This window comes from Eubalaena glacialis, chromosome 15, assembly GCF_028564815.1.
Source record: "Eubalaena glacialis isolate mEubGla1 chromosome 15, mEubGla1.1.hap2.+ XY, whole genome shotgun sequence".
Classification (NCBI taxonomy): Eukaryota; Metazoa; Chordata; class Mammalia; order Artiodactyla; family Balaenidae; genus Eubalaena; species Eubalaena glacialis.
The window spans coordinates 77,623,546-77,651,309 of NC_083730.1; the positions used below are offsets into that span (position 1 = coordinate 77,623,546).

General features: G+C 38.0%; 1 protein-coding gene across 11 annotated transcripts in view; it reads right to left on the reverse strand.

Moving 5' to 3' along the window:
* Positions 1–27,764, reverse strand: part of TMEM116 (transmembrane protein 116) — a 233,242-nt gene that overhangs the window by 102,570 nt on the left and 102,908 nt on the right. For 6 of the 11 annotated variants that reach the window (XR_009697321.1, XR_009697320.1, XM_061169114.1 and 3 more), the window contains exons 6-10: positions 26,551–26,600; positions 25,540–25,623; positions 25,061–25,199; positions 22,952–23,096; positions 22,328–22,401 (exon numbers count right to left, since the gene is read on the reverse strand). Coding sequence is in view for 9 of the 11 variants with exons in the window: in XM_061169114.1 (XP_061025097.1) it covers positions 22,328–22,401; positions 22,952–23,096; positions 25,061–25,199; positions 25,540–25,623; positions 26,551–26,600 (492 nt within the window). In the remaining 2 variants the exon portion in view is untranslated. Of the gene's footprint in view, positions 1–20,526; positions 21,554–22,327; positions 22,402–22,951; positions 23,097–25,060; positions 25,200–25,539; positions 25,624–26,550; positions 26,601–27,764 lie in introns of those variants that run through there. The other 5 variants (XM_061169112.1, XM_061169113.1, XM_061169111.1 and 2 more) reach the window with 1 other exon arrangement.

Below are 27,764 nucleotides of genomic sequence, written 5' to 3' on the forward strand. Positions count from 1 at the left end.
CCTAACTGCTCTGCCTATGACTTTTAATACTATCTTGAATAAAAGTGGTGAAAGTGGGCATCCTTGTGCTGTTCCTGATCTTAGAGGAAAAGCTTTCAGCTTTTCACCACTGAGCATAATGTTAGCAATGGGCTCAAATTTCATTCTTGAGTAGAATTCATCATTTGGGGTAGGTGTGGACCAAAATCTCACTGAAGTGTTTTCTTAAAAAAAAAACAACAAAAAACAAAGGCAATTTTTCTCCACCAATGAAAATGCTGAACAACTTTAAAATAATTTTTCACCTGCTTCTATACATAAAGCTGTCAAAATATTTAAGCTCCGTTATTACACAACCTAAATGTATATTGATAGATGAATGGATAAAGAAGATGTGGTACACATATACAATGGAATATTACTCAGCTGTAAAAAGGAATGAAATTGGGTCATTTGCAGAGATGTGGATGGACCTAGAGTCTGTCATACAGAGTGAAGTAAGCCACAAAGAGAAAAACAAATATCGTAAATTAACGCATATATGTGGAATCTGGAAAAATGGTACAGATGAACCTATTTGTAGGTCAGGAATAGAGATGCAGATGTAGAGAACGGACATGTGGACACAGGGGGGGAAGGCGAGGGTGGGACGAATTAGAAAATTAGGTTTGACATAAATACACTACCATGTGTAAAATAGATAGCTAGTGGGAACCTGCTGTATAGCACAGGGAGCTCAGCTTGGTGAGCTGGGACAACCTAGATGGGTGGGATGGCAGGGTGGGAGGGAGGTGCAAGAGGGAAGGGATATAGGTATACATATAGATGATTCACTTCACTGTACAGCAGAAACACAACACTGTAAAGCAATTTTACTCCAATTAAAAAAAAAAAAGGCAATCTTCCTCCAGCAACGAAAATGATGAACAGCTTTAAAATAATTTTTCACCTGCTTCTATACATAAAGCTGTCAAAATATTTAAGCTCCATTATCACATAATATATGATAATATATATCTCCATATATATTATATATATATATATATATATATATATATATAAAATATGTATCTCCATAATATATGTCATGGCTCCAGGTGATTACTCTGGAATGAGGAGATGAATCTTTCATAACCCTCCCCCCATAAATATGCACACTCCACCACCTTATGTTCTGTTACGGAAAATCCTTCTACTTCCAGATGCTGATTGGTGGGGGGAGCTAAATACTTTGACTATGACCTTACCTATGAGATAGATTTTGTGTCTTTGAAACCTGTGACATAATGAACTATAATTACAGACATTTCAAATTCTCAGTAGTTTTTGCTTAATCAGAGTCAAAGGCAAAATTTGCACTTACTTGTGGGAGAACCTTTCAGTGAAAGTTTAAGATAAAACTCAAGGCCTATTCCTCACTAGAGTGGTTGAGACATGATTTATACAGCTCGACTAAACTTAAAGATGAGCTGTCTTCAGTGTAGGCAAAATTACATCCTTATGGAGCTCATTGTAATGTTGATCACTGAGAAGGAAGGATTTTGTTGAGAGAAAAGTTGGAAGTTGGGGACCTAGGGTTTGTTTAAGAGGGTCCAGGTAAAGGACCGAGGCACAAGAGGCTGGAAGGTACTGCGCTCTGGAAGACTGCTGCCTCTTGAGTTTTGACGCATTGATGTCACACATCCATTATCTCCTGTTTCTGAATTGTAATCCCTGTTATTTTCAGAAAGCCCAGACCCAAATACTTTTTAAAAATGGGATCCTATTCTACATGCTCCATTTATTTTGGACTCCCTCCCTTTAAGAGGATGCTATCTTAATTTATTTCATGATCATCTCCTCTTTTTACCCCCTTCACTGGCTGCAGCTCTCCTCACTTTGTTCTTGAAAATCACTGCTAACTTAGTGTACAACTTTCCATATCCTCTTCCATAGTCATGTAAGTATACATATATAGAGAATACATATAGTGTGTTTTAGGGGTAATCTTTTAAAAATGAGCTCAAATTATTTATATTCCTTTGAATCTTGCTTTTCCCTGCATAGTGTCAAGCTCAGCAAGTCATCCTATATTTCTAAATCATTTCTTTTCATGACTGCATAGTATTCCATGGTATTTTGTTAAGTATATTCTACAGTTAATTCAACCATTTTCAATAGTTGGCTATGAATTTTGTTTCCATGGTTTTGTTTTTAGCCTCTACAAATAATACTGCCAACAAAATACTTCTAAATACACAAATCTGAATATAGTACATCTAGATTTTCTTCTGAGCCCTATTCTCCAACTATGCTATCTTCCTGTTATTCCTTTCTCTTCTCCACCACTCCTCTTGGCAGAATTCTACTCTCAGGATGACTGACAGACATATTCAGGAAACTCACACCAAGTGAGAAGCACCTCCCAGTATCATGCTTCAAGCAATCCTGTTACCTTGAGTTAATTCAAGCTTTGGCTGCTTGTGTTGTGCTGGTTCTGAGAGACAGTAACTCCACAGCTAGAATTCATTATTGTTAGCAGGGGATAAGGCTGAGGTGAGTTATGGGAGCCTGCCCCTCTCCTCTAAGGCCTTGCAGAGGTAGCTTCAGAGGACATCTCTCTATGAAAAAAAAATTAACAAATTTTCCCAGACACCACATTAAGGGTTTAGGAATAGTACGTTGGGCTTTGGGGCTTTCTGCTCCTTCAATGCACTCATTAAGATGGAATCTAAACTTCTAATCCAGGCATAGCACTTCCTATACCACTGGCCAACTCTAGGGCTATTTAGAGAGGTTGGCCAAATCATTTGGGTTTTGAAGTCATAGTGATTTAGGTTTGAATCTCTACTCATCTTTCTTAGCAGTGAGTTTGGATAACTTAATTTTACCCTATGAACATCAGTTGTTTTCAACCATAATTGGATAAATCATAAATACCCTGCAGGGTTATCGTGTGGATCACTAATATGTAAAACTTTTAGACTTCTGCTCAGAACAAAATAAAGTCAATAAATATTTGTCCAGGTTACTATTGTTTTCCTTTGTTGTATATCATATTAACAAATTAGGCCTTTATACGGTATTTCCTGCCCATCCTACATCCTCTTAATCTCCACAAGTTATAAATCCCAGAAATTTCTAACTAGGGTCTACCCTGAAATGAGGACTCAGTTTATGCTTTCCAAAGATTCCACCTACATTTAACTAGATCAAACTGTCTTCTTTTTTGTAATACTTATCTTCTTAAATGAATATTTATGGGAAAAAAACCTGTCAGGAAGTTATACAAGAACAGGGAACTGGTAGAGTGGGCAGAAGAAAGATCTTCAGAGAAGGAAAGTAAGGAGCTGAGTTAGCTTCAGCGTATGTGGTTTTGCCTAGAGTTTAGTGGTTAACAAGTATTGACTAATAAGTCTCTTATTGGGGCCCAGCTCCACGGTTGAGCTATTCACATTCATACCTGACCATCCATTAGATGTCCCAAACTAGTACTTTCTCATGTCTTTTCTTTATTTTTTCAATTGAAGTATAGTTTATGTACAATGTTATATGTTACAGGTAGACAGTATAGTGACTCACAATTTTTAAAGGTTATACTCCATTTACAGTTATTATAAAATATTGGCTATATCCCTTGTGTTGTACAATATTGTCTTATTAATAACACAAATGTCTTTGAGGTTAATAGAAATAGCTCAATTTTATATATGAGACTCAGAAAGGAGAACTGTTTCGCAATGTCACATAGTTAATTAGTAGCAGAGTCAGGACTGGAATTTTAGGTCATTTGATTTCACCGTCAGTTTTCTTTTTGGTATTAGTGATGTGCTGGAGCAAGTTAATATCGCTGGTGAAAGCTCATTGTAGCATATCTTACCAATTCTGTGTTCAGTGATATCATGTTGGTAGCTTGAAATTGGCCATGGTGGTGGGAGTATTTACAGCACAGAAATAGGTAAATCAGACAAATTTGAGTACCAGTTGTCAAAAACTTACCAGCATATCACCACAATTATTTCTGGTAATACAAAGAAATTATAAACCATGTTTCCTGAATCCAAGGAATTTATAATCTATCTGTCTTTGTAGACAAAACAATATTATATGAACCCAACTGGTTGTGATATGTATAGGACTAACTGTAAGTTCATTAATAGAATAATGTAAGTTCATAACACCAAATAATGGTCAATTAATCAAATGTAGGCGATAAATCCATGGACCTTGACTTACCCTAGAATTATGAATCAAGATTAAAATTGAGGACTTCCCTGGTGGTGCAGTGGTTAAGAATCTGCCTGCCAACGCAGGGGACACGGGTTCAATCCCTGGTCTGGGAAGATCCCACATGCCACGGAGCAACTAAGCCCGTGCGGCACAACTACTGAACCTGCATTCTAGAGCCCACGAGCCACAACTACTGAGTCTGTGCCCCTAGAGCCTGTGCTCTGCAACAAGAGAAGCCACTGCAAAGAGAAGCCCGTGCACCGCAACGAAGAGTAGCCCCCGCTCGCCGCAACTAGAGAAAGCCCACGTGCAGCACCGAAGACCCAACACAGACAAAAATAAAATAAATTAAAAAATAAAAAAATTTATTTAAAAAAAAGATTAAAATTGAGAAACTAATGGTCAATATATTTACTGTGAATTGTTATTAAATATGAAATCTGACCTCAACACATTTGTTCACTTTTTCATTGATTCATTCTTTCATTCAAGCTTTCACATTCAAGAAACATTTATATGCCAGGAACTGTGCTAGATGCTGAAGATAAAAACACAGATTCTGGATGTGGAAAAACTGGAACTTCTACATATCATTGGTGGGAATTTAAAAATGGTGCAACCACGTTGGAACAAAGTTTGGCAGTTCCACAAAATGCTAAACATAGAGTTACCATATGACCTAGCAACTCCACTCCTATAAATGTATATCTCCAAGAAATATGAAAACATACACCCATACAAAAATTTGTACACAAACGTTCAGAGCAGCACTATTCATCCCCAAAGTGGAAACTATGTAAATGTCTATCAACTGAAGAATGGATAAATAAAATGTTGTGTAGCTATACAACAGACCATTATTCAGCAGTAAAAAGGAAAGTAGTATTGATACATGCTACAGTATGGATGAATCTTGAAAACATTATGCTAAGTGAAAAAAGCTAGTCACATAAGGTCACATATTATATGATTCTATCTATGTTAAATGTCCAGAATAGGCAAATCCACAGAGACAGAAAGCTGGGGTGGAAGAAGCTGAGGGGGAGAGTGAGGAGGGACTGCTAACCAGAACAAGTTTCTTTTTGGAGTGATAAAAATGTTCTAAAATTAAATTGTAGTGATAGTTGCACAATCTGCACAATATTTATTCTAAAAACTTTTGAATTGTGAGCTTTAAAAGGGTGAATTTTGTAGTAGCTTAATTATACATCAATAAAGCTATTTTTTAAAGTAAAAAAATTAGGGAATTCCCTGGTGGTCCAGTGGTTAGTACTCCACACTTCCACTGCAAGGGGCACAGGTTCGATCCCTGGTCGGGGAACTAAGATCCTGCAAGCTGTGTGGTGTGTACCAAAAAAAAAAAAAAAAGAATTATAAAAGTAAAAATATTAAATATAAGGCTAAAGTTCCCTTTTATCAGTAGTCCTAATCACTTCTTAATCCTCCTCATTGGGAACCATTATTATCAGTTTAGTGTATTTGTTTCTAGACCTTCTTTTAAGGTAGAAAGAAAATATATAGCATTGTTTCATGTATGTAAGTATAACATAAATAGTACCATGCTTTTTTTTAACTCATTATGTCTTGAAGATGGGTCCATTTTATGTATAAGCTCCTCAAAGAAAGTGCTCTGGTGGGATCTTGGGCATTATAAATGCTTACTATATTTGATGTAATTCAAATAAATAGCATCAAGATATTTGGGGAAAGGCATTGTCATTTCTGCAAAGGATTTCATGCCTGGCTAATTCACTGGACCTCTATGGTGGGTTAAATATTCCTGATGATATAGTAAGAACTTTGCTACGATCTTCTTCAATTAAAAAAAAACTTTGTTCCAGCAAAGGGTTGAGAGTACAAGCCCTGGGACTTTGTATGGAGGAGCCATACTGGAGGTAAAATAAGAAACAGGAGAGGGTCACGTCTGGAAAGCCAAGTGCAAAAGTGTTTCAAGGAGCGATCAACAGTATTTATGTAGGTGATTAACCAAAAAGCTTAACTAAACAGGATTCTAAAAATTAATATGAACATACTTTAAACAACTTGAATATTCGTCTATTGGACTATTGTTTGATGTGGTAGGTAAGAACCTTTATTTCTGTTTGGTTCATTAATGGCAGTAAAATGTAAATGGAGAATGATTCGTGATTTTTTTTAAAAGAGCCTTTCTGCCATTTACAGTTGTTGTGTTCACACCTAATGCTATAATATATATTTTCAAGTAGCTTTTCCAAATCATTTGACTCAATGCAAAAACGTTTTCTCTTTACAGTCACATTTTAACACTTCATGTAATATTTAATTGGGTACTATAGTTATAGGTACCATAGTCCTAAGTATAACTGGCACAAATAGGTTTGGAAATAAACATAACTTGGTACTTGGTGGAAGTAGATACGTAAGGAAAGTAGATATTAAAGTATAGCCTACTAATGCTAAATGTCCAGTGAGTTGTGACTGTCACTTTGTTTTACAGAAAGAATGGAGAACATCAGTTAATGAAATGAGTAGGTAAGTGAAGGGTAAGAGAACTTCCAGTACATACCAAAATATTAATGTTAAATGAGTATGTTGGGCATTATAGGATACTTTAAAACAATTACAGGTAGTCATCACCCCCAACTTGTAAGGTCAATTAGGCTGCAGTTTAAAAATGTGTCCTGAAAAGACAGACTCTTCAGCAAGTGGTGCTGGGAAAGCTGGACAGCGCATGTAAATCAATGAAGTTAGAACACACCCAAAAATAAACTCAAAATGGCTTAAAGATGTAAATATCAGACATGACGCCATAAAACTCCTAGAAGAGAACATAGACAAAACATTCTCTGACATAAATCGTAGCAATGTTTTCTTAGGTCAGTCTCCCAAGGCGACAGAAATAAAAGCAAAAATAAACAAATGGAACCTAATCAAACTTAAAAGCTTTTGCACAACAAAGGAAACCATCAACAAAACGAAAAGACAACCTACGGACTGGGAGAAAATATTAGCAAACGATGCAACTGACAAGGGCTTAATTTCCAAAACACATAAACAGCTCATACAATTCAATAACAAAAAACCAAACAACCCAATCAAAAAATGGGCAGAAAAGCTAAATAGACATTTCTCCAAAGAAGACATACGGATGGCCAACAGGCACGTGAAAAGATGCTCAACATTGCTAATTATTAGAGAAATGCAAATCAAAACTACAATGAGGTACAACCTCACAGTGGTCAGAATGGCCATCATTAAAAATTCTACAAAGAATAAATGCCAGAGAGGGTGTGGAGAAAAGGGAGCCCTCCTACACTGTTGGTGGGAATGTACGTTGGTGCAGCCACTATGGAAAACAGTATGGTGATTCCTTAAAAAACTAAAAATAGAGTTGCCATATGATCAGCAATCCCACTCCCAGGCATATATCTGGACAAAACTCTAACTCAAAAATATACATGCACCTGAATGTTCACAGCAACAATAGCCAAGACATGGAAGCAACCTAAATGTCCAGCAACATGAACATGAATGGATGTTCATGAATGGATAAAGAAGATGTGGTATATATATACAATGAAATACTACACTCAGTCATAAAAAAGAATAAAATAATGCCATTGGCAGCAACATGGGTGGGCCTAGAGGTTATCATACTAAGTGAAGTAAGCCAGAAAGAGAAAAACAAATACCACAGGATATCACTTATATGCAGAATCTAAAATATGACACAAAATGAACTTATTTATGAAACAGAAATGGACTGACACACATAGAAAACAAACTTATGGTAACCAAAGGGGAAAGTGGGTAGAAGAGGGATTAGGAGTTTGGATTAGCAGATACAAACCACTATATACAAAATAGATAAACACAAGGTCCTAATGTATAGCACAGTAAACTACATTCAATATCCTGTAATAAACCATAATGGAAATGAATACGAAAAAGAATAGGTATATATATGTATAACTGAATCACTCTGCTGTACACCAGAAACTAACACATTGTAAATAAAGTATACTTCAATAAAAATAAGTAAATAAGCAAATAAATAAATAAAACTGGGAAAAAATTCATGGGAAAGGGGAAATCCTAGGAAAGTTCTCAGTCAAAAGGGAATATGTGAAGGAAGTTAATAATATCCTGTGCTTGTGTAGCACTTTTTATTTTACAAAGCATTTTTACAAATATTATTGAATCATCAGAAAAGCTCATACAGATATTATTTCCACTTTACAAACAAGAAGCTGATGCTCAAAGAGAGTAAATGACAAAAATAACAAAATTTGCAAATAAACAAACTGAGTCTTGAATTCGGGTTTTCTATGTTTAAAAAAAAAAAAAACTTTCAGTAAGGCTCCATATCACAGTCCATGAAAAAAATTGATTTACCATAGGATGTAGCATTCAATTTCTTAAAGGCTACGAAACAAATTTAAATATAAGGAAGGGAGATTTTCAGAAGGTGGCAGCAGCAGTGCAATTTTTTAAAATCTCCTCAAATCACCCCATAAAAACAGACAAAGCACTATGATGGTAATAAATCAAACCCTACAAACAACAACAAAAAAAGGTGATAAGTCATCTTACAAACCCCAAGGTATGGTGTATAAGGACAAACCACCGATAACTCCAAGACCCAAGTGGTAAATAGTAACCGTCATGGAGAAAGCAGAGAGAAGTAATGGGATGCCTATTGGACCTGAGAACAGGAAAAAACCAAATATCCAACAGATACTCGCTGGAAAGCATAGTGAGCCAATTTGAAAAAAAAGTACCTGAAACTGAAGTTTCGGACACTTCAATTTTGGGGAGAATGCAAGGGGTCGATTGTAAGGGGTGAAGGGGCCAGAGAAGTCTGAGGCCTACAACTTTAAAAATTAAAGGACAAAGTCTTCTAGGACAAAGTCTCATGCTGGGGAGAATCTGCTGTAAGTAAAATTCAAATTGCCCAGGACAAAAAGGCAAAGGAAAGAGATTTTAAGTGGAAACACTTTCATTGTTTCACTAATTAATATGTTATTTGGCATTACATTTTGGTAAAGGGCCTTTACCATGTTTATGTAGTATCTTTGTTTTCCCATTAAAGTTTTAAAATAGGAATAGTCAGTGAATTTTAACAACTTTTTGGCATGCATTCATATGTTTATATTTATTTCTCCTTTAACTTTTTGTGTGATGAATTATGATGATACATTTCTTAATGCTAAACTCATGCTTATGTTTCTGGCATAAATTCTTTTTGAGCATGGTGTTTTCCTTGAATATACTACAAGGTTCTATTTCTAATATATCTTTTAAAATTATTTTAATCTACATTCAGAAAAAGTGAAATTTATTTCGGAGTTTTTAAAAATGCCATCTTTATCAAGTTAGGGAATTAAGATTATATTACCTCCAGGCTTCCCTGGTGGCGCAGTGGTTAAGAATCCGCCTGCCAATGCAGGGGACACGGATTTGAGCCCTGGTCCGGGAAGATCCCACATGTCGCGGAGCAACTAAGCCTGTGAGCCACAACTACTGAGCCTGCGCTCTAGAGCCTGCAAGCCACGACTACTGAAGCCTGCGTGCCTAGAGCCTGTGCTCCGCAACAAGAGAAGCCACCACAATGAGAAGCCCGCACACCGCAATGAAGAGTAGCCCCCGCTCGCCACAACTAGAGAAAGCCCACGTGCAGCAACAAAGACCCAATGCAGCCAAAAATAAATAAATAAATACATTTAAAAAAATAATATTACCTCCATAAAGAATTTTTCACATTTTCCTTTGGATTTTAAAATTTAGCGATGATAGAGTTGCACAAATAGTTTTGTATAATTTAAAATCCTCTGTACCCATATTATACATTTCTACCTTATTCATTTTTGTACTGTGGTAAGAACGCAACAATTTTTAACAAAAATTTAAGTGTACAACACAGTATTTTTTTTTAATTGGGGTACAGTTGTTTTGCAATGTTGTGTTAGTTTCTACTGTACAGCGAAGCGGAGTTCCCTGTGCTATACAGCAGGTTCTCATTAGTTATCTATTTTATACATATTAGTATATATATGTCAATTCTTATCTCCCAATTCATCCCCACCCACAACACAGTATTGTTGACTCTAGGTACAATGTTGTACAGCAGATCCCTAGAAATTATTCATCTTGCTTAACTGAGACTTGATGTCATTGATTGGTAAATCCCCATTTCCCCATACCCCAGCCTGTGGCAACCACCATTCAACTCTTTGATTCTATGAATTTGACTAATTTAGATACCTCATATAAGTAGAATAATGAGGTATTTGTATTTCTGTGACTGGTCTATTTTACTCAGCATAATGTCCTCAAGGTTCATCCATGTCATCACATGTTGCAGGATATCCTTATTTCTTAAGGCTGAATAGTATCATATGTATATCACATTTTCTGTATCTGTTGATGAACATTTAGGCTGTTTCCATATCTTGGTTATTGTAAATCTTGGCTGCAATGAACAAGGGAATGCTAATATCTCTTTGATATCATGCCACTCCTTTCTGGCCTACAAGGTTTCTGCTGGAAAAAAACACTGAGAGTCTTTTGGATGTTTCTTTGTATGTGACAAGTTGCTTTTCCCTAGCCTCTTTCAAAATTCTCTGTCTTTGACTTTTGACAATATATGTGCCTCAGTGTGGATTATCTTTAGATTCATCTTGCTTGGTGATCTCTAGGGTTTGTGGATCTGTATGTCCACTTGCTTCTCTATATCTGGGAAGTTTTCAGTCAATTTTTTGAATATGCTTTCTGGTCTTTTTTTCTCTCTTCCGACTGGGACTCCTATAATGGTTGGCTTGATGATATCCCAAAAGTCCCCTAAGCTTTCTTCACTGTTTTTCATTCTTTCTGTTTTATCCTCTGACTGAATTATTTCCAAAGTTCACTGATCCTTTCTTCTGCTTGATCTAGTCTAATGTTGAACCCTTCTAGTGAATTGTTTTTCAGTTCAATTATTGTGTTCTTCAGCTCCATGACTTCTGTCTGGTAGTTTTTAATATCTTCTATCTCTGTGTTGAAATTCTCACTTTGTTCATGCATTGTTCTCTTGACTTCTAGTGAATTGTTTTTCAGTTCAATTATTGTGTTCTTCAGCTCCATGACTTCTGTCTGGTAGTTTTTAATATCTTCTATCTCTGTGTTGAAATTCTCACTTTGTTCATGCATTGTTCTCTTGACTTCAGTGAACATTTTAAAAACAATATTTTTGGATTCTCTATCAGGTAAATAATACATGTTCATTTCATTAGGGTCAGTTTCTGGAGATTTATCTTGTTCCTTTATGTGGAACATCTTTGCCTGATTCTTCGTATCTTTGACTTTCTGTGTTGGAGTCTGTGTATCAGACAAACCAGGCACCTCTCTCAGTCTTCACAGGCTGGCCTCATACAGGAGAAGACCTCCACCAATAACTCTGGCCAGAGATTCTAGGGGCCTCTACCAACTCTTTCTCTCCCCAGGAAGCAGCAGGTGTCTGTGGTTTTTATATGCTTGCTTTGTGCTGAGCCAAGGGGAGGAGCTGTCTTTAATTTTTGCCAATTTGATTACTGTGTGTCTTGGCATGTTCTTCCTTGGATTTATCCTGCCTGGGACTCTGTGCACTTCCTGGGCTTGGGTGACTGTTTCCCTTCCCATGTTATGGAAGTGTTCAGCTATTATCTCTTCCAATATTTTCTCAGGTCCTTTCTCTCTCTCTGTTCTCCTTCTGGGACCCCTAGAATGTGAATGTTGGTGCATCTGACGTTGTCCCAGAGGTCTCTTAGACTGTCTTCATTTCTTGTCATTCTTTTTTCTTTATTTTGTTCTGCGGCAATGATTTCCGCTATTCTGTCTTCCAGGTCATTTATCCATTCTTCTGCCTCACTTATTCTGTTATTGATTCCTTCCAGTGTATTTTTCATTTCAGTTATTGTATTCTTCATCTCTTTGTTCTTTAGTTCTACCAGGTCTTTATTAAACATTTCTTGTATCTTCTCAGTCTGTGTCTCCATTCTTTTTTCCAAGATCTTGGATTATCTTTACTATCATTACTCTGAATTCTTTTTTGGGCAGATTGCCTATCTCCACTTCATTTAGTTGTTCTTCTGGGGTTTTATCTTGTTCCTTCATCTGGTACATAATCCTCTGCTGTCTCATTTTGTCTTACTTTCTGCGATTGTGGTTTCATTCTGCAGGCTGCAGGGTTGTAGTTCTTCTTGCTTCTGCTGTCTGCCTCCTGGTGGATGAGGCTGTCTAAGAGGCTTGCATGGGCTTCCTGGTGGAAGGGATTGGTTCCTGCCCACTAATGGGTGGAGCTGGGTCTTGTCCCTCTGATGGGTAAGGCTGTGCCAAGGGGTGTGTCTAGAGGGCTATGGACTCAGGAAGACTTTAAGCAGCCTGTCTGCTGATGGGTGGGGCTGTGTTCCCACCCTGTTGGTTGTTTGGCCTGAGATGTCCCAGCACTGGAGTCTGCAGGCTGTGGGGGTGGGGTCAGGTCTTAAGAAAATGGCGGCCTCCAGGAGGGCTCATGCCAATGAGTACTTCCCAGATCTGCTGCCACCAGTGTCTCTGTCCCTGCAATGAGCCACAGCTCCCCATCACCTCCACAGGAGACCCTCCAATACTAGCCCAGTCTAGTAGGCCTGGCCCAGTCTCTTATGAGGTCTCTGCTTTTTCCCTGGGTCCTGGTGCACATGAGACCTTGTGTGCGTGCTCCAAGAGTAGAGTTTCTGTTTCCCCCAGTCCTGTGGAATTCCAGTGATCAAGCCCTGCTGGCCTTCAAAGCCAGATTCTCTGGGACCTCCTCCTCCCATTGCCAGACCCCCAGGCTGGGGAGCCAGACATGGGGCTCAGTACTTTCGCTCCTGTGGGAGAACTTCTGTGGTATAATTATTTTCCAGTTTGTGGGTTGCCCACCTGGCAGGTATGGGATATGATTTTATCATGATTGCACCCCTTCTACCATCTCACTGTGGCTTCTTCTTTGTCTTTGGATGTAGGGTTTCTTTTTTGTTAGGTTCCAGCACTTTTTTTTTGTGTCAGTAGTTGTTCAGCAGTTAGTTGTGATTTTGGTGTTTTCATAAGAAACAGTGAGCTCACATCCTTCTACTCTGCCATCTTGTCTCTGTCTCAAGTTAAGGTTCTTGACAAGAGCTTTTACTTTTGATGAGGTCCAATTTATGGATTTTTTTTAATGGATCATGCTTTTGGTATCATGTTTAAGAATTCTTCACCAAGTCTTAGATCCTGAAGATAGTCTATGTTTTCTTCTAAAACGTTTTATATTTTACATTTATATCTATGATCCATTTGAGGTGATTTTTGTATGAAGTGTTAGGTTTAGGTTGAGGTTCCTCTTTTTTGTCTATGTGCATCCAATTTTCCAGCACAATTTGTTGAAAAGATGCTCCTTCCTCCACAGAATTGCTTTTCCCCTTTTGTCAAAAATCAGATGACCATACATGTGTGGGTTCTCTATTTCTGAATTCTCTATTCTGTTCCATTGATCTATGTGTTTATCCCATCACCAATACCACACAGTCTTGAAACTCAGTAGAGTGGTCCTTCCCATGTTACACATTCCCAAAATTATTTTAACTATTCTAGTTTTTTTGCCTTTTAGAAAATATATATTCACAATAAATAAATAAATATTTCACAATGTGTACATATATATCAAATCATCATATTGTATACTTTAAATGTATAAAATTTTATTTGTGAATTATACCAGAATAAAGCTAGGAGGAGAAAGTTGAGAAGAAAAAAATGCCAAGAGCTTGATAGAAAAAGGGGAAAAGACATTAACCGACAATTATTGAAAGATATAAAAATGGCCTTTAAACATATTAAAACATTTCAAATTCACTCAAAATCAGAAAAATACAAATTAAACAATACCGACCTGCTACTTATCACCTATCAGTTTGGTGAAAATTAAAATGTATGGCATGGCAATATATTCTGTTGCTTAGACTTTGGGGAAATAGGCACTCTGATACACTGCCAGTGGAAATGAAAACTGGCAAAAACCTTCTGAAGGGGAATTTGGCAATATCAAACAAAGCTACATATGCAATTAGCATGAACACTACCTTCTCATTTCTAGGAATTTTCCTCCACAAAAATATATATGTGTAATATTATTTGCTGATGATAGTGTATAATTTCAAAATAATATAAACAATGTAAAAACCCATACATAGGAGAGTGATTGAATAAATTATGGTACATCTATAAAACTGAATACTATGTAGCTATAAAAAAGAGAATGAGGAATACTTCTATAAACTGATATGGAGTGATTTACAGGATGTATCTTTAAGTTTAGAAAGGAAAGTGGAAAATATTATGCTACATTTACATAAGAAAAAAGGGGATACAAGGAAATATATATGTATCTGCTTATTTGTGCAGAAAGAAATACAGGAAAAATAAACCAAGTACTATTGAGATTGATGAATGAGAAGTGGGTGGAAAGAATAAGGACATGGGAACAGGTTAAAGGCTTTGAATACACTTTTTTGTACAGTACTGACTTTTAGAATCATGGAAACATTTCACATACGCCCTCCAAATCATCAGCAATATCCCAAATGTGGGGGCAAACCAGAATGAAATACAAACAGTAACATATGACGCTAACTGAATTAAAAATGAATAACATGACCATACTGAATAGGTCTGGATAGAAAAGTACCAATCTAAATAATTTTGGGAAACATTATTGCAACCTCATACTGTAAGGCTAAAGAACTGAACATATTGGGTTGACCAAAAAGTTCCTTTGGTTTTTAAGTAAAAATAAAAGACACATTTTTCCTTTTCACCAAGAACTTTATTGAACAATGTATTCACCATTTTGTTCCACTACCTTCTGCCATTTTTCAGGCAACTTCATAATTCCATCTTCCCCAAACTTTTTAATCTTTTTGAGCAAAGAACTGCTCCAGGTGCCTTTTACAGTCTTCCAGGCAATTGAAATTTTTTCCATTAATTTTTTCCATTAAGAGAATTTTGTAAAGACCGAAATAAATGGAAATCCGAAGGTGCAATGTCTGATGAATACGGCGGATGAATCAGAACTTCCTAGCCAAGCTGCAATAGTTTTTGTCTGGTCATCAAAGAAACATGCAGTCTTGCATTCTCCTAATGGAGGATTATGCATTTTTCTGTTGACTAATTCTGGATGTTTTTCATCAGGTGCTGCTTTCAGGTGGTCTAATTGGGAGCAGTACTTGTTGGAATTAATCGTTTGGTTTTCTGGAAGGAGCTCATAATAGAGAACTCCCTTCCAATCCCACCATATACACATCATCACCTTCTTTGGATGAAGACTGGCCTTTGGTGTGGTTGGTGGTGATTCATTTCACTTGCCCCACGATCTCTTCCACTCCACATTATTGTATGGTATGCACTTTTCATCACCCGTCACAATTTGTTTTAAAAACAGAACGTTTTCATTATGTTTAAGTAGAGAATCGCATGCAAAATACGGTCAAGAAGATTTTCTTCACTTAACTTCTGTGGAACCCAAACCTCAACGCGAATAACATAACCTAGCTGGTGCAGATGATTTTCAATGCTTGATTTGGATATTATGAGTATGTCGGTTATCTCCCGTGGTATAACTTTGATTGTTCTCAATTCATGTCTCGATTTGTAAAAAATATTTTAATTAATTAATTTATTTGGCTGTGCTGGGTCTTAGTTGCAGCACACAGGATCTTCATTGCAGCATGCGGGATCTTTAGTTGAGGTATGCGAACTTTTAGTTGCAGCGTGTGGGATCTAGTTCCCTGACCAGGGATCGAACCCAGGCCCCCAGCATTGGGAGCACGGAGTCTTAGTCACTGGACCACCAGGGAAGTCCCTAATATCTCAATTTGATCACTATCAACTTCAACTAGTCTACCCGACCATGGAGCATCGTCCAGCAAAAAATCTCCAGCACGAAACTTTGCAAACCACTTCTAACACATTCAATCAGTCACAGCACCTTCTCCATACACTGCACAAATATTTTTCTGCATTTCAGTTGTGTTTTTACCTTTCTTGAAATAATAAAGCATAATATGCCGAAAATGTTGGTTTTTTTCTTACATCTTCAATATTAAAATGGCTACACAAAAATTCAACAATTTTGATAAGATTTTTTTAAATGCATGCTGATATGACAGCTGTCACGATACAATCTACCAAAATTGTTTCAAATGAAGTTAGAGACAACTAAGCACTACTAGAGCCATCTTACAGAAAAATCTGAACGAACCGTTTGGCCAACCCAATAAACACTGTTCTCCAGTTCATATATTTGCTTTTCACAGAGGCATGGGTTAGTTACTCTAAAAATACTTTACATGTATTCTAGGATTGAGCAAACAAACATATTGTGAATAATAAGAAAAAAAGGAAAAGGATTGGACGTTTGAAATAGGCTGTATGGTACAGAGTAGGGAATGGTGCAAAAGGCATTAAACAGCAGAGGCCTGTGACCTACCCAGAAATCCACAAACCTCTGCTCTGGAACTTAAGTTTCAATGACTCAAAAGAGTACTGGATGACAGGAGGGGAAGGCTGTTCCATGGGAACTGGGACTAAGGGAAGAGGTTATATATTTTTCTTTTCTTGGGGCCTGATCCTGGATCGTTGTACTGGCTGGACCTCTGAAAGTTTCCTCTCCTTGGTATACTCCTCTATGAAGACAGCAGGAGCTCAGCTAAGGAGCACTAAAACTGTTGTTCTTTGAGGGTGGTTGCAAAGTAAGGACACTCCAGAAGAGAGAGAGCTCAAGAGGAGTAGGAAGAGGCATAGTCAAAAGGTAGGTGTCATCATGTAATACTCTGAGTGTGGGAGCAGCTATCCTTCTGGCAGGCAGCATAGCTTTGATCTTTGGCCAAACAACTGTGTCACTGACAAAGATTTGGGTCCAAGGGAAGTCAACTCACAGACAGAGGTCTGGGATCATTTCCTGTTTCACTTGGGCCATGACAATGACAACCCCAGTTAGTTACTTTGCCTGCCCCCTGTCTTGTCTTCTATGAAATCAAGTGGTCATGGATAAGGTTTGGAGTGATGTTTCTTCAAGGAATGCCGTTTAGGGCATTTGAGAAAGGGTCCTTCCCATATTAAGCTGCATGTCACTTTATTGGTAATTGTGACTATTCTTCCAGGGATGCACTGTAGTGGGAATCTCTTTATTATGAAATAGTCTTCCCTAGGAACCTGATGATGTTCAGAGAACTAGAAGAAAAAGCAGAAAAGGTGTCCAATGTCCTGCTCAAACAAGGAAAATGGCATACTATTAAGTTGAAGCAAAAGAAAGAATTATTTGTCAAGAAGTTCCCTGTTTATACACATCAAAATGGGAAACTAGTCTTGCTTTTATTCAGGATGACTGAGTATTCAGAGGACGACCTGGATTCTTTTGTGACAATCAGCACTTGCTCAGGGCAAAAGGGAATCCTGACCTTAGATGGCACTGTCTTTGGTATCAAGCCTATATATATTGAGCATATGGTTTACAGCATATCTTTGAAATCAGGTGAGTCTTGTGTAATCCGTGGAGATAAACAAGAGGAGCTCTTAAGCACTTCACAATTTCAGAGAAAAATAGAACCTTCCTCAGTTCCTATGCCCTATATGTGGCCACTTCCCAAGTAGGTACAAGTTGATTGTGGTTGACAATAAGTGATTCCAAATGTGGAATAATAATGTTACCAAGACCACAAAGATGTTAATAGATGTCCATGCTCTGGTCAACAGGTACACGAAGGATATAATGTGAAAGCGGTGCTTACTGGGTTAGGGATATGGATAGAGAAAACCCTTGTGCAAATCTTCCTGAATTTGCAGGAAACACTTCAAAATTTTAAACACTGGAAAGACTGGTATCTCTTGAGAGGGGTGAAACATGCTGCTGCTCATGTGATTATTGGCCAAATTCTTGGGAAGTATGAGGGCCATGCATTTCTCAGTGTTATCTGCACTGCCAAGAATGCAACCAGTGCTGAATCTTTCTTTCATGAAGATACACCACATTTCACAGCTTTCATAGCTCATGAGGTTGGCCATGACTTGGGAATGAAGCATGACCATGTGGCCTGAAAGTTCCATGGCCAGCACCTCTGTACTATGCATGAATTTATTACTGTAGATATGGGCTTCAGCAACTGCAGCTTCCACTATTTCCACCAGCTGTTGCATAAGCACAGAGAGGGCTGCTTATTTAATAGAACTGAGCTCCAAAACTCCTTTTGAAAGCCATATTGTGGGAATAAGATATTAGATAAAGGAGAAGAATTTGACTATGGCAGTGTTCTTGACTGTCAAAAGGATCACAGTTGTCTGCCCTCATGCCAGCTGAGGAAGGGTTTAAATTATGCATTTAGATCTTGCTGCAAAAACCGCAAATCTCTAAAAGCAACCACAACTTGCGACCTCAGTGTGGATAAGTGTGACCTCCCAGAATACTGTAATGGCACCCCCAAGTGCTGCCACACGGATACCTACAAGCAAGATGGCACTCCTTGCAAGGAACAAGGTTATTGTTGCCAAGGCCGGGGTTGAAGCCTAGAGAATCTGTGTGTTAAAATCTTTGAAAAGGGCACAAAGGTTGCCCAGGAAAGTTGCTAACATTAATGAATACCAAGGGAGACAGGTTTGGAAACCGTGGCAGTGAATCTAAAGGGATATTTAAAGTCTTCAGCAAGTGCAAGGCCAAAGCTGTAAAAAGTGGGAGGCTGCTATGTGAAAACATCCAAAGGCTCCCATGCTTTGAAAAACATCAAACACCCAGTTCCCCATGCAGAACACGTGGTGTTGGGGTGCAGAGATTTTCTGAAGCTACAGACTGGGCTGATGAGGAGGAGGTGAAGGATGATACAACATGTGGTTCAAGGAAGATCTGTATTAATCAAAGCTGCATAGATAAAACTATACTCCACTATGACCGTAAACTGGACAAGTCATGGAGTCATGGGAGGGGTATTTGCAGAAATTTTAAGAACTGCCACTGTATCTATGTCTATGCCCCTCCTACATGTGAATTCAAGGGTTACGTAGTTTGAATAGTGGCCCTCCTACTCTCAGTATGGTGAAGAGTTGATAATCCCAATCTTGCCTAACATTTTATTATTTTTCATTCCTACTATCTTTTTGTTTGCCTACATCTATAGAATATCTAAGACCAGTGTCAATGCAAAAAATTCATCAGAGAAGCAAGATGAACAAACCTGACATACATTTGATAATTATCTTCTTTCTGGTAATAAAGTCAGATATGAAGTGATACCGATAGGACATTTTAAGAATTGGACTCCTTAATTCTGGTGTCCCTCAAGGTCTACAGAAATGAGAATCTTGCTTCCATCTGTCTTTCTATATGCTGAATTCTTATTAGTTTTTAAATTAAAAGAAGTTAAAGCAGCTCTCTAGGTAAGGCAATCTTTCTTGTTCTGTGCTACCCAGTAATCTGTACATCTTGGGAGGCCTCAAGATGTGTTCTTGACATAATGAAGTCAGGTTACCATCCATAGTAAGGCTGAAGCTCATGGCCTAAAACCTAAAGAGCTATTATTGAGCTCCCTAACATTTCTATTGAGAACTCCTTTGGAAAGATCTCTGGAACTTACTTTTCAGAGTATACTGTCTAATGCCCCATTATAATCTACTCTGTCAATTTTCTCTAATCTTAAGGATTTTGCCTTGCACTGACGAAGGGAATTTATCAGGTGAAAAGCATCTGATTATTAGTTCCAGATGTTTTAGTTGATTGTCATTCCAGTTTTCGTCCATTTGGCTTTCCCCTTTGTTTTGGCATCACAGTATCTGATGCCCTGGCCTCAGTTTGGCCTTGTTAATGACTTAACTGGAGAGACCAAACATCACTTGTTATGTGACTAAAGAGGAAGAAACATTAAACATTCCTACCCATGAATGAGCCTCTTCAGTGTGGGAATCTTTTCTTTCCCCAAAGGTTAAATTCTACTTGTTAGTCATTCATTCACCTGTTCATTCATTCAATAAACATATATTTAGCACTTACAGCCAGATTGAACCATGTAAAATTGATGATATTAGACCATTTCCACCTACAAAAATGGCAAGTTCATATGGTTCAACCTTATTCTACGTCCAAGCACTATGAAACCTACCTTGGGTTTTTGCTTATAAATGAGAGTTGAGAAGTTTTTGATTCAGAGTTTTAGCCCTGATTTCTCTTAAATCTTATTATCCACGGTAACTTCAAAAGACTGGCCTTAATTTTCTGGAGCAGGAAGGTTCCTATTGTTAAGGCCTAGAACGGCATGGAATATGTAAGAGACTAGGATGTGGTGTGTATGAGGATCCCACTATCACTTTTTTTTTAAATTAATTAATTTATTTTGGCTGCGTTGGGTCTTCATTGCTGCACACGGGCTTTCTGTAGTTGCGGCGAGCAGGGGCTACTCTTCTTGCGGTGCACGGGCTTCTCATTGTGGTGGCTTCTCTTGTTGCGGAGCACAGGCTCTAGGTCGTGCGGGCTTCAGCAGTTGTGGTTCGCGGGCTCTAGAGCGCAGGCTCAGTAGTTGTGGCGCACACACTTAGGTCCTCCGCGGCATGTGGGATCTTCCCCGACCAGGGCTCGAACCCGTGTCCCCTGCACTGGCAGGCAGATTCTTAACCACTGTGCCCCCCACTATCACTTTTTTTGACAGCTTCTGTCCTAGCTTCTTCTGAGTTTCCAAAACTCTTCAAAGAATGTAAACCCAGGACTTTGTACAACCAAAAGGAGAGTAATAGCAATGTGAAGATCTGAGAAAGTTGTTGCATGCCACACTACTTCCCCCACAACCATGGAGTAGAGAGCCTGGAAATACTTTATATAAATAATACTTGGAATTTATTTCTTGTAGAAGAGACTTAGACAAATCTAATATCTATTGAAATAATATGAGTCTATCTCTTAGGTGGAAAGTGGCTTCATCTCCCTGAATAGTGACTTTACTTGTGAATCTGAGAATAATGATTAGATCCCACCCACTTCACCTAGAGTAGCTACTAACCATGGCACTACATTCCCTTTCACTTCCGTAGTTTAAGGCACGGTTAGAAAAGACTTACGATGTTCTTCCCAAACACTCTTCCCAAACCATTAGTGTAGAATCATTCCAGTTCTGGATGTTCCAGTTTTACAGTTTCAAAGAATGGTGGAGGTGCTATTAGAAAAAGCAATGGTAGACTCCAATGGATCTAGGCCCCTGCTATAGAATCTCTTCTGTGAGCATAATAATGGTGTCTGGGTGTCTGCATCATGCCGAGCCTCTTGCTTTAGTTGGTAGAACTTGTACTGTGTCCAGCCGTATACTCCACAGTTGAGCAGACCCTGAGATGATGCTGTTAGAGCCTGGAGGAGATGAAGGGGTGATGGAGCCCATCCTTCAGGTTTTCAGAGAATTGGGGACTAGTTTCCATTCCTTATTTATAAATCACTGTTATATTTATTCTATCTCAAAAATCAAAATTTGGTGTCAGTTTTTAAAAAATATTTTTCTAGCTCTTCCTGAACTCACTCTTCACACCGTACCTTGTTATGGATGACTAAGAGTTAGTCATATTTCTTAGTATATACATAAGGATAATGAAGTCGTTTCAATGTCCCTCCTTATTGCCCCATTTCCCAGGTTAGGCTTGAAGAAACTGCCCTATCACCATAGTCAGATAGCCCAAAAAACCCTTCTTAAATCTGATAAAGGATGAAAAGAGAGAATCATTTTTTCTTTACTTCTCTCTCTCCATTCACCTGGAATAGTTAATTTACCCCATTCATTTCACTCTGGGTGAGAGAGAATCATGTCACTATCAGAGTTTCATAAGAACATTATCTGGTAGATCTTGTCTTTTGTTACCCATCCCTTAAAAAAAAACACATCAATGAAATGAAGTTGGCCTGAGATATACATGCTCTGGAATGCATGGCAGCACTTTCACAAAGGTATCTACCTCATCTGTGAGGAAATTTCCACATTCTTCAAAACTGAATATAAATAATATATTTTCTCTCTTGCAATGCAGAAAGAAATACCCTAAGGGAAAAAATTGTGCTTACTGAATAATGGCAATGTAAGAGAACAGGATAAGACAGTATAAGAACAGAAATGCTGGATGTTGAAGGTGTTACCTGGAGAACATAGAGGGCCATGTGAAGTTTGGTGTCCTGTGGCTTAGTCATCTTTATGATCATCAGAATGACAGCTGTGAAAACACAAAGTATAAATCTTGCTGCCAGCCCTGGCTGCCTGAGCATAATTTTTTTCAGTATACACGCCTAAGCACTGTGAGAATTATAGGCATAATGAAGACTAGCAGTGAGATTAACCAGTTATATAAACCACTGGCCTCAGATCTCCAACCGCTATTCCTCATTGATTAAACTTTGCAGATTATTAGAGTAGCAATGGTGGCAAGACATACTACAGGAAGATCATAAGCTACAATTCTTAACTTCTTATGTTTACCAAGCCCTTTCATAAACATTATCCTATCTGATCCTCACACTTTAACTTTAGGTAGTAGAAAGGGCAGGTGTTAATATCTCTGAGTTCTGTCAGTACATTTCCTCTCATATCATCTCACATCTAATTCTCTTAATTTCTAAAACATAAGAAGATACGGGTGGAATGAAGGTAAATTTTACATGCTGGACAGAAATTTGTAGTCATCCTTCTTGGTGAGACTATTTTGCTTGACCACAATCTAATGGTTACCCTTTTCATTGCCCAAATCTTTCCATTAAGATACCCACCTGGGCCCCAGCAGCAAAAGAAGGCCACTGGGTAGAAGCGTACTCGCTGCTCCACAATGTGAATCACTGCCCACTGTTCACTCCCCAGAAAGCCAGTCGATTTCAGAAACTTCTTATAAAGTGTCTGGGCTTGAATGAGTAAGACCTAAACATGGGTATAGCGGTGAGTAGTCTGCCTAAGGCTTACTAAAACTTCCCAGGTCTAGTCTATCATTTTGGAGAGATCCTTCTCTTAGGATCTGACAGCAGGAAAGACCATCCTCCTGTCTTTACCATCTGAGACCAGGCTTTTTTTGAGAGAAAATTATCTCTAGAGTGATCTTTTGCTTGGCCAGGTAAATGGACAGATATTAGTCAAACTATATATGTTCAATACATTAACCTTACATCAACCCTCAGGCTTTTATTTTTCTCAATGAGGTTAATCACAATATGCATGGGAAGTTAAAACTAAGATCTAACCAGGTTCTCTTTTAAAACACTTTATTAAAGGCTGTGCTACAGGGAGATCAGCTCGGTGCTTTGTGACCACCTAGAGGGGTGGGATAGGGAGGGTGGGAGGGAGACACAAGAGGGGGGAGATATGGGGATATATGTATATGGTGAATTACATATACAGTACAGCTGATTCACTTTGTTGTAAAGCAGAAACTAACACACCATTGTAAAGCAATTATACTCCGAAAAAGATGTTTAAAATAAATAAATAAATAAATAAATAAAGGTTGTGTTAGAAAGTGTTCTGTGCTTAATACCCCTAAAATAAATACTTTAGCACTGTGACAGAGCTTAAATTCTCAACTCCCAGAAAAAAAAGTTTTAGGAAGTCTCTTCTTGCCCTTAGATGGAAAACAGATTGTTTTTCCCTTCCATTTGGGAGCAATTTGAATACGGTTTAGTTAATGAAATAAATATAAATCAGTTCAATGTCCTTTTTGTGGGGAGTAAATTAGGTAATAAAATCTGACCAAATCTGAAACTTTTCCTAATAATCCAGATCCACTCTGTAAGTTAATAACCCAATTAGTTAAGGTTAGCCATGTAGTTTCCTTTCCCCACAGACATAGGAATCATAAAGAGGCTTGAACTTATTTGAGAATATTTACATCTAGTAGAATCAGTTCACCGTTTGCTGATTACAAAAGAATCAGAATGCCTGTCCTGAATGCCCACTGAAGTCTGGGTTATTCTGAAGGAGCAAACAGGAATCCCTAGGGTGCCAGGTTTTGGGAGACCTGTCTCTCCTGTCAATCAGTTCTAAATGAAAACCATCAAGGCCATTTTAATATAAACTAGTCACTGTGCATTCTTTACAAAGTTGCTGATTTGATCTAAGCTATCTCCGTAACTTATTTTTGAATTGTCAAAGAAAATTTTCCACAATTATATTTCATTCACAGATGTTAGCTGTGCTAGCAAAAAGAAAAAAACTGTGGGATAAAGTTGGTCTGCAACCAGATAGTTTATAATCCCTGAACTAGCATATGAAAAGAGGAGAAAATGATACTGAAAAGTAGATATGACAAATAAAAAGGCATATTCACTTGCTTACTGATTCTGTACTGGGCAGTTATATATAAATAATGTATTGTCCCATGGATGATTACTTGTCCATCATTCTCATGATGTCAAATGAGTATTTAATAACTGTCTGAGTCACTCAGCACCTTAAACCCAGTTAGACCTAGCATAAATGCAAATTTATAGTCAATAAAGAACTGAGAAAAGAAAACTCTTTAATTATTTGGAAAATTAAAACAGAGAAGATGTCCTGTGTTCCAGAGTATCATACTGTATAAAGAATATACCTGACACATACTTGTTTTCTGGTCTGGTCCTCCATGAGGATCCACAGGAACACATTATTTCTAGAGTGAGCATAATTCTCACATAATGAATACAGGCTCTTTTCCCCACTCATTATTTGATCTTGGGAAGTCCAAAAGACTGAGGTAGTAATTAAATTATCAATATCTACTAGACACTTTCTTAGTTCTAGGACTATAAAAAGTGCCTCTCCGCCCTATCTTTCCCAGGCCTGGGAATACTGCCCCATCCCACCCAACCGCCCCCTCTCTTTCCATAAAGGCAAGTAGGGTGGCACCATACCACAATGGTGAGGAGGCTGAGTAGAAAGCTGGCCAGGAAAATGATAAGCCCATAAAAATAAAGTGTGCTACAGACTGATGTGTTGGCAGAAGGCAGGACTTTAGCCATGGCTGTTGGTGGTGAGTACATCAGGATACACCTAGGAAGAGAATCAATGGTCAGGAATGCTGCTACAGGTATAAGACCAGAGAGATACCTATTTGGTGTTAACAAAAGTTAATGAGTATGTAATTTAACTTATCATTTAGCTAAGCCTTGCCCATAACACCTTGTTCCTTCTCATTGACACATTATCATCTAGTCATTTTGTGTTATATTTCTGCTTATATATTTTTGGCCTTGACTGTACAACTTGTCCAAAGCCCATTTCAAATACAAGCACCTTGGCCAGAATGTATGTACAGTCTTCTCCAATCTTTATTTACAGAAAAGAATAGGTGTAGTCTATCATAAAAATGATAGGTTTGGTCCTTACTTACCTGTGGCTCTGGCTGAAGTTGCGGAAACATTCACTGGCATTGCCCAAACAGAATACAGGTATCATCAATAGTAGAGGTATCAGGCTGGGAGGAAAAAAACTTATCACCCTAATATTCCGACTTTTTTATGCCATTTTCCCTTTGCAAAATATTCTCCTGTCCTTCTCCCAACTCCATCACCCCACCCGCTCTCCACAAATACATATACCTTTAATTCCTTCAAGAAAAGTACCTCAAAAGCTTTAAGTATACCTTCTTTTCAAGTTCCTGGGGAAGTGGAGTGGGGAATGTATTTTATACCTGGGTGAATAAACCCTAACAGAGTTTCACAGAGAGTCTCTGGGAGCTGTATGATCAGATTAAAAATCCAAGTGGGTAATCGTGAAATGAAAAATCTACCAAGGAGCTCTGTGATCAGTCTGTTTCACTTTTCATGGTGACCAGTAATAACTTCATTCTCATCAGCTCCTTCCTGAGAGCTTTTCCAAAGCTCAGCTTTAAGCAACCAGTTATTTATCCAGCTAAATATATCCAGATCCCTATAAGAGGAAAAGATCTAGGAGTAAAAGTTATAAAGTCTAAAACCAACTCAATGTGACTACCACTTTAGGTGAGATCCAGATCCTTTCTGAGCTTAATAATTTTAAGAGTCTCACCCAATGTTATAAAGGAGAATAAGATCTTGAAAACCACCTATTACAACTTTTCATGATATATGAAAAGGAATTAGAAGTCAAAAGACTTAAAGGGAAATATTTATTGAAGGTCACATAGAGTTAATGGCAGAATTGGGACTAAAACCCAATCTGAAACTTCAAATTGCTTGCCTATTTTACCTGGGAAAATGGAATCAATGATCACACATTTGTTTCTTACTTAGTAAAGCTCTGTGAGGACCCAGGAGTGACAGAATTAATGGAAATAAGGGCATTGTCCTCCTATTTGTTCCTACCTAGACCCAAGACTAACGAGAGTCTACACCCTTGCTAGGAAGGAAAGCAAAAATCTTACCTTGACAAAATGATGGCTGTTTGACTAACTCGACAGGTATAACCTATAACCTATGAAAAGAATAAATTTGAGTAATGTCTTAGGATATTGCCAATCATATTACAATAAATACCAGGTCATCACTTACCATTTGATAGTACAAAAATTCCCAACAGCAGGTTTGCTTCAGTTAAGCAATATTTGATATAAAATTCAATGAAATAGGGGGCTTCCCTGGTGGTGCAGTGGTTAAGAATCCGCCTGCCAATGCAGGGGACATGGGTTCGAGCCCTGGTCCAGGAAGATCCCACATGCCACAGAGCAACTAAGCCCGAGTGCCACAACTGCTGAGTCCGTGCTCTAGAGCCCGTGAGCCACAACTACTGAAGCCTGTGTGCCTAGAGCCCATGCTCTGCAACAAGAGAAGACACCGCAATGAGAAGCCTGCGCGCTGCAGCGAAGAGTAGCCCGCGCGCAGCAACGAAGACCCAATGCAGCCAAAAATAAATAAATAAATAAATTTATTTTTAAAAATTCAATGAAATAGATAGTTCCTTAGCACTGAAGATAACGAATTTTATCTGTATTACTATATTCTAAAAAGTACACCAAAAGCCACAAAGAGGGCCTGTAGAAAGTAGCTTAATATAAGATTTGGATACCACAACAAATTCTCTTAAGAATAAAGGCAAATATGAAATCACACCATAATCCTTCATCTTCTAATAATAGTTCAATCCTCTCCTCTTTTAGATCAAGGGAGGTGTAGACTTTTCAGACCATATGGGTGGAGTAAAAGTCTATGTATAAGATGACCAGCAAAAACCATTATAGGCCAGGTTTAGTATAATAGGGCAGAGTCAAAAAAGCCCTTTGAATATAAGACCTATCTAGAAGAAAGAACATTTAAAAAATTCCCAGTTGTATTAGACACTGTAAAACAACTTACAGAAGAATGGCCCATATCCACTAGGAGTTTATGGAGAGAGATTTTGAACAGAACGTCTTCATATAATAGAAAACAAAATTTTTTCTATTGGGTTGGCCAAAAAGTTCCTTCGGTTTTTAAGTAAAAATAAAAGACACATTTTTCATTTTCACCAAGAACTTTATTGAACAACATATTCACCATTTTGTTCCACTACCTTCTGCCATTTTTCAGGCAACTTCATAATTCCATCTTCCCCAAACTTTTTAAACTTTTTGAGCAAAGAACTATTCCAGGTGCCTTTTAC